At 33.1% G+C, this 7,546-nt stretch overlaps 1 protein-coding gene across 2 annotated transcripts; it reads left to right on the plus strand.

Annotated features, from left to right (window-relative positions):
• Positions 1-1,551: 1,551 nt before the first annotated feature.
• On the plus strand, positions 1,552-5,225 carry Bm12890 (the record flags this gene model as incomplete). 2 transcript variants are annotated; one of them, XM_043080431.1, is made up of 8 exons in its annotated part: positions 1,552-1,626; positions 1,781-1,934; positions 2,164-2,806; positions 3,131-3,183; positions 3,440-3,572; positions 3,994-4,158; positions 4,481-4,545; positions 4,915-5,225. In XM_043080431.1, 8 exons carry the CDS (start codon positions 1,552-1,554, stop codon positions 5,223-5,225), a joined length of 1,599 nt encoding a protein of 532 aa, XP_042936365.1. The 2 variants fall into 2 exon arrangements, with proteins under 2 accessions (XP_042936365.1, XP_001901232.2); XM_001901197.2 differs by lacking the exon at positions 4,915-5,225 and adding an exon at positions 4,648-4,727.
• Positions 5,226-7,546: the final 2,321 nt, after the last annotated feature.

Consider the following 7,546-nt stretch of genomic DNA (forward strand, 5'->3'; position numbering starts at 1 on the left):
ATGACATGTGCCTGAAAACCGAACATTGAATTATTTAATCGTGGCGGGTGTGGAGACAAAAATACATCTTAGCAGGTAGATTAGAGTTGGATTACGGTAGTAAAGCTCGCTCGCATGACCATTTAATTTCATTTCGTGTTGTTGAAAATTCTACATTAGTTTTAACTATCCATCAAAATTTAATACAGATAGCAGATCCACTCAAAATAGTTTCTAGATAGAACAGTGTGAACTCAGTTAAATATTTTGAATGGTTCAAATAAAGCCAGCAGCGAAGAAACTGAAATGAAATATTTCTCCTTATTTGAAACTTAAAATCCTTTATTTTTGAAGCCACTGATTCATCCGATATTTTTATTCCGAAAAAGACCGATTAAAACTTTACTTACGACTGATCGATAACGCTTTTACGTCATCGGCTAGTAGAGTGGATAATGATAAAAACCGGTAAAAACAAAGTTTCATCCAATGAACCCATAGAAGATCAGAGCTGTGTTCGTCGTCATTTGCAGGGAAATCTTATAGAGTTGGTTTGAGATAAGGAAGTGATAAGGGATAGAGTTGTTTGTGTACTGCACACAGATACCGAAAAGAATAGACCAAAAGGAACCATGGAGAGTGTTTGGTCAAGGGTAGAAGGGTACCGCTGAGACTAGCGAGAATATGAACGAAGGAGCAGATTGGTCTGTACTAATAACTTAACTCTTCTCTCCTCTCGGGATCATGTACGATACAGACGAGTGACGTCATATGTGCCCATCCTCCTGGGGAGCTGTCTTCCCGTGCCCTTACCCGAAAGTGGAGAGCACAGCTTTTCACAGAGTCAGTTCATCTCAATTCCGATCCACTCCTTCCAACAGATAATGCCATCGGCTTTCGTTCCTTCCTATAAATTGTTGTTCGACTTCTCTTCATAATTATCCGTCGACTTGACTTTCCCTACTTCACTATCTTCCAGCTAATTAGCATTTTATCAAACAACACACAGAATTCAATAAATTTGCTGCAGTGAAGTCATCAGATGCAGCTTTTATATCATGAGGAATGGGAGAAAAGGAAATTAGCAGTAGGATAATCTATTTTTTGTCCTGATCGAAATTGACTTGAACGAAAATCTTAAAAAAAGCAAAGATTAAAGAATTTGATAAATATTAGGAATTATTATAATAATTAGAATGAATTTCAGGTTTCATTTGACGGGCAATCATTTCAGCATATTAGGATTTTGAAAAATTAACGTACAGCATAAAAGGGTGCATAGAAAGGAATACAGAGCATAGAAAGAAATACTTTTAAAGGTGTGCTGCGGTGTTGTTATATCAGGGTGCAATATACTGGTAAGTTTTTTTTGTTACTAAGCTATTTTCTTCAAATTTGGTTCTAAATTTAAACAACTTAGTTCCAACTATTACAGAAAACAAAATTAAGATTGATGTATTTCCAACATATTCCTGAAGTGACTATTAGAGAGAGATCAATTATAAGCTTTCTTTTCATTTAATTCCATTCTTTGTCAGCTTAGTGTTGTCATTTTGCAGAAATAATAAACGCATGGATACTACAGTTCATACTCCGTTTTCTATACCTCTCAGGCAACAATCATGTCATGCATCAGCAAAACCGGGGGTATTCATTTATCTCTTTTGATTATGTTGGCTAAATGTGTAACATTTTGATCATGATGTTCGTTGAGTGGACTGTTGGTCATACTTTAACAAAAGATATCAAGACGGGTGAGTAACTGAATCTTTTTAGAAGACTACAAAACTGTAATTTATAGGATGAAGGAGGGATTCCACCTAGACCGTTGTTATCATTCTCACAGTCTCATTCTTCTCGAGTAGACAGTTGGAATGAAGGTTGTATTCGTAGTAGTACTGTGATAGATGTTCCTCCAATAAAAGTGGATAATACATTTACTACATTTGTATCTGGTAAGTCTAATTTTCTCCGTTTATTAGTTCAGTATGAAGGTAGGTACTTATTTACACTTTCAACGGAAGATTTAATAGTTTGCATAAGTATCCTTCGAGTGGTATATCAGACATAATTTTTATGAATGCAGAGGTAAGCTTTGAAAAAAAGTTTCTGGTATTTCTGCAGAATTTCGCAGCTTTTGATCTTCAAAATTCGACTTCATTTGAAATCACCATTGCTATTCAGGTGCACTACAGAGAAGCGAATCGCAAAATGAAGAGCCAACAAATTTAGCAAAAGTTCCAATATCCGCATCGCAATCGATGGTGATTTCATGCGACAATTCAAAATCATTTGTGCTGAAAAGTATTATTCCTTACGCACAGCAAACGACAACACTACCGAAAACATCGTCTGAACCTGTTCATCCATCAGTACCATCTCCAGCACATTTGATCAGTAGTTCACTGGCTACCAATCAAACTTTATCCCTCCCGCAGTATACATTTTCGGTTCCGACAACGAATGCAACCAGTGCTACACTACCACGCGGTCCATACTATGATCGAGCAACAGATGACAGTTTTTGCAAAAATCAAGATCCACTGTTAACAAAGGAAATGCTCCACGAAAGTCATTGCTGTGAAAATGCTCCACGCAGATTAAGACTTAAAACAATGGATGGACCATCTTATGGGTCACGTTCTAATTACGGACGACCAGGGTGGCTAGATGATCCGAGACAGTCAACATTGCCTTATCCTGGTCCTGGAACATCACGGTTTTATACGAAACCAGCACCTTCATTGCCACTTCTTCCACTTGGTCAGGCGTATGATCGAGTCACATCTCGACGTCTTATATTTAATAATTTTCCTGAATCACATTGGTGAGTTTTCATTGATCTGCTCCAGATTTCTTTTGCTTTCTTTAAATCTTCAAAATCTTTAATTCCAGATGTTGGGTGCTAGTCTTGCAGAATTGGTTATTGTTTTGTATAGGATGTTCATCTTTCTGGTTTTTTTTTTTTTCAGCAAAACTTTTCCCTCAATAAAGAAACAAACCTGCTGCTTGATTTATCTTTATGTCTTATTTTGGGGAATGAATGAAAAGAAAAGAAACATCTTTCTTCTATATTGTTAGATGTCTTAGTAAATTTTGTTCTTGAAATTCCCTAAATTATTGTTATTCTCTTTAAATACTATTTATTAAGTTGTGAAACAGAATCATTCTTTGGACCAGATGGATTCAGAAGGAATAACGAAGGTTGGCCAGAATTTATTTGCATTATACAGTTCTTTAAATTGTGCTGATCTTCTACAGTTATCTGATGTTGTGCTTACTAATTTTTACTGTGCGGATTCATTTCCGAACAATGTCAAAATGACGAAATTACATATCAGCGACGAGAGTTTAAGTAGAAATGTGTTCAGCTTACACTTACACTATTACTTATTATTTACAATGTCTTTATTCTTGATTGTCCTTTATTTCTAAGAAATTATAGTTTTACATTATATAGGAAATGAGCAAGCTTACAACTCGTGCTGTGTGAGAAATGTGCCATCAGTTGCGACCTCATCAATCATACAATCAACATATAGTGGTGCAAACATTACATACACTGCGGCTGGCACTGCACCACCTCCCAAAACGTACATTTTTATGATCTTTTGTATTCTATAAAAACTTGTTTGCTTAATTTACTTTCATTTCCATAAGTTAAGTAATGAAAAGGCAAGCTTTCTATAATCAATGTATTTGAATTAAGCTTTGTATTTGCTCAAATTCATCCTTTATGAGCTTTTTGTTATTCTTTTTTTTTTTTGTATCTATATTTGAAAAAAAAAATCTTTTCTTTTCTCATATCGTTTTACTGAGAAAAAACCTATGAAAAAAAAAAAAAAGAACAGAACAAGGGGCTTTATCGGATTCGTTTTTCAAAGTAACTTTGGAACTTTCTGTTTTGATTAAAATATTAAAAATGTTAATATAACTTTCATCATTGCTTTTGCAGGGCCATGTTTTACGGATATGCCATGTAGAATCAGGAAATTGTAAACTTTGAAAATTTAGATTTAGAGGCGATCCAGACCAAGTTGTTATATGCTCTTCGACAACTAGTGGCAGAACTGTGACCTATCCTTATCTATCAAAATCAACATATACATACGCCGAATGTGATAATGATCACGTAAAGACATCACTAAGGGAAGGAATATGCAAATCTTCATTGTATAGGTAATTCTGCTGAATTGTGTTATCTTTCTCTTTTAAATTTTCAAACATTTGTATGAAAACAGTTGTGAGTACTAAATATGACAAATAAATTTTATTCCAACATGGAAGTTCTTTTGTAAACTACGACGAGAGATTAATTTCACTTATTTCACATTTAGCGCTCATTAAAGCTCATTCAATAAAGCATGAAATATATTTTTTTTTTTTGAGTTAGACTACCTGAACAAGATAATTTCTACCTTGTGGTTATGAAAACAGCTGGTACAGCTACAGCAATATACATTTCTCGATCTTAATTCTTATTACCATAGCTTTCTTTTAGTAACGGTGAATACAACAAGAGGACGTACAGCACAAATTTCGCACGTCCTCCAACAACTACCATTAGTAAGTTCTCAATATCGCGTTTAGTTCTAGCTTAAATCTAACCAGTGAATGAAGTTGAACTACTGTTTCTTTCCGCTTTTCTCATAAAATACTCTTACTCAGGGAAGACGATGAGACCATTACAAATTTTCACATCGATCATAGAGAAGGGCCGGTTTCAAGAAAATACAAATCAGTGCTAACAACATAATTCTGCTGTTTTCGATGCGCAACCCAATTTTTTTCTTTTCTTTTGTATTTCTCGGTTATTTAGAGCTGCTTACGCTGCAGTTCTTTTCTTATATTTTTACTGTTTCCAGTACGAAATTTGTGGCATTCTATAAGAGTAGTACGAAGTTATCCGGTTGAATAGCCATAATTTAATTTCAGGTTGTTCGTTAAAAAACGAAAGCAATCAGATGATCTATAGCAGTCAAACAAGTTCGATAGAAGAATACCAGCAAAATTTCAGAGAGGACAAACATACTGGCAAACCAGCAATATCGATGTCAACTTTTTCAAAGTCCTACTTTCTTTCTTTTAGCAAACAAAGACTCTTAGGTTCCAAATCTCACAAGCTGGTTGATGATTGTAGACATATTAGAATTAGATTTGTAGAAACTAACTACTTCACAATTTGGAAAGTTAAGACTTGGACCAAAGTTTGTTGGGCTATTAAGACCACTAATCCAAATCTATAGATTTTGATCAATAAAAGTGCTTACTGAGTAGGCTACTAAAACTTTGAAATTTATTAGAAACTGAGAACGAAATTGAACTAGATGTCTTGATTTACCTAATAAAAAAGAGGTTCGTTGTGGAGTTAAAGCTGGAGCGTGTTACTTTAGAAATTTTTCGAGCAAAATGAATAATTTAGGAATTATTTAATAAAAAAACCCAAAGTTTATGAAGAAAATGAAAAAAAAAAAACATCTACAGTAGTGGATAATAGTTGCCTGTGAACCCGCGCAAGTTTTATATGTAATTGAGCTACGTATGTAAGTGTAGATGTGGGATGAGTGAGACATTATAAACTTCAATTCGTAGTTTCAGTCTGTGTGTGTCGGCTGTAAAATTTTCGCGAGAAAGGATGTATTAAAAAACATAAGGTAGAGGGCACTGAAAATACACGGCAACAAATGCTGTCTTCATTTTGACGATGTATTGACTGTCGGTATGTGTGCTCCGTGTTGCTACTTGATGTAGTTTTCTTTCTTTTCTTTTCTGTTTTTGGATTGAGGCAAAAAAAATTTTTAATTTTTACCTTAATACTTGTTCAAAAAGTGTGTATATATTTTCTTTTGAGTACATGTCCTTTGTGATTTACACGTAAAGGAAATTAAACTGAAAACTGACAGTGCTGACTACATTGGAACTCCTATTATCTATTTACAACCAAATTTACTGGTTGAAAAATTCATCGATATGTAGCAGAGTTTCTCAGCCAAATTTTGCATAAAAAATAAAGTATTTTTAGTAAAGCAGAAATAGAGTAGTTTAGTGCATTAAAGTTGCACTTATAAGCGGTTTTGCTGTGTCAATTTTTAATCGATCACTTAACTTATTATAAATTGAATTAACAAGTCAGATTTGAAGCAGTTTTTTTTTTTTTTGTTTTTGTTTTTTTAATTTGCTGTTATTTTTGGTAGAGGAAAACAAAACGATAATTATGAATTTCAGTAATTGACTTAAATTACTGATTTATAAATTCATGTTTCATTCTACTTTAGAAGAGACTATTAGAAGTAGCTTGTTGTAGAATGTAGGATTTATGCTTATAATCATTTTGCATTTAAGTAAGTGTAAGAAAATACTAACTGCTTTCAACTATGGAACGAACACTAGTTACATTTTATCTAGCATTTTTCTTGTTGACTGCAGAGCCAAAGAATGTTTGATAGATGTGATGTATCTCTTTCTGTTTCTTTCTTCAGTATCATTTTGTTCAGTACACAATTAGTAATAACGTTGCATGTTGATTGAATCAGCATTGTACTGCTTTTTGCATACTTCATTTGTGGCGACATCTGCTAGATATTGTAGAATTCCAGCACAAATTTTCAAGTTTTCGTAAAAAGGTGTAAAAAGAATTGTTTTTTCTACTTCCACTTATTCTCTTAATGCCATTTAACGAGGAAATTTTAGTAATTGCTGATGTAACAATTCAGATGAGTTCATGCACATTCATTTTGATGATTTTAGGATCATCGTTTATAGAAAAATAAAAAAGTTCTTACTAAATTAAGAAAAAAAAAAAGGTCAAGAGTGACTGAAATATTTATAATTGGTGGTAATGATAATGATTATTAAGTTAAGTTGTGTATGGCCTAACCCTATCTTTTCATTTTTCTCTACCAAAAAGCGGAAAGCGTGTGCTTTTTTATGTAGGATTTACATCTGATAGTGCTTATCATAGGAAACATTTCACTTCGTTTTAACTTTTTGTGGTTAAAAGATGAACTGTCAAAGCAGAGAAATTTCTGACATAATTTCAGCATAATTTTTGTTTGTTTCTCTTATCTAAAAGAATTCTCTAAATTTAAAAAAGATCAACAGTAACAAAAAAATAAAAAATATATTGAGATTGAAAGATAATTCACAAGTCTAAGTCTGGGATTGAAATTGACATATAACTAAAAGACAGAAGGAAAAAAAAATTTCGAAGTTCGAACTTATTTTTACACTTTCGAAAATTTCATAATACAATAACTTAAGGATGGAAATGGTCTGTCATTTAGACTAAATAAGCAGGGCTGTGTTTTGAAACTTTCAACTAGTTCTATTAGAATGTCAGATTTTTACCATTAATATTTATAGCTGCTTGGGTTTTCTGCTAATGTGATTACTTACTGTTGTGGTTGACGATTTGCGGTGACATTTACAAGCAGGACCTTTAATTATTATTATTACATTGCACTTTTGATAGCTATTTTTTGTTTATGATGTCTAATCAAGTTAAATTTATCTGAATTCAATAATGCATCCTATAGCGTTGATATATTGATGTTTATATCAGATTAGG

This window comes from Brugia malayi, assembly GCF_000002995.4.
Source record: "Brugia malayi strain FR3 genome assembly, contig: Bm_v4_Chr3_scaffold_001, whole genome shotgun sequence".
Classification (NCBI taxonomy): Eukaryota; Metazoa; Nematoda; class Chromadorea; order Rhabditida; family Onchocercidae; genus Brugia; species Brugia malayi.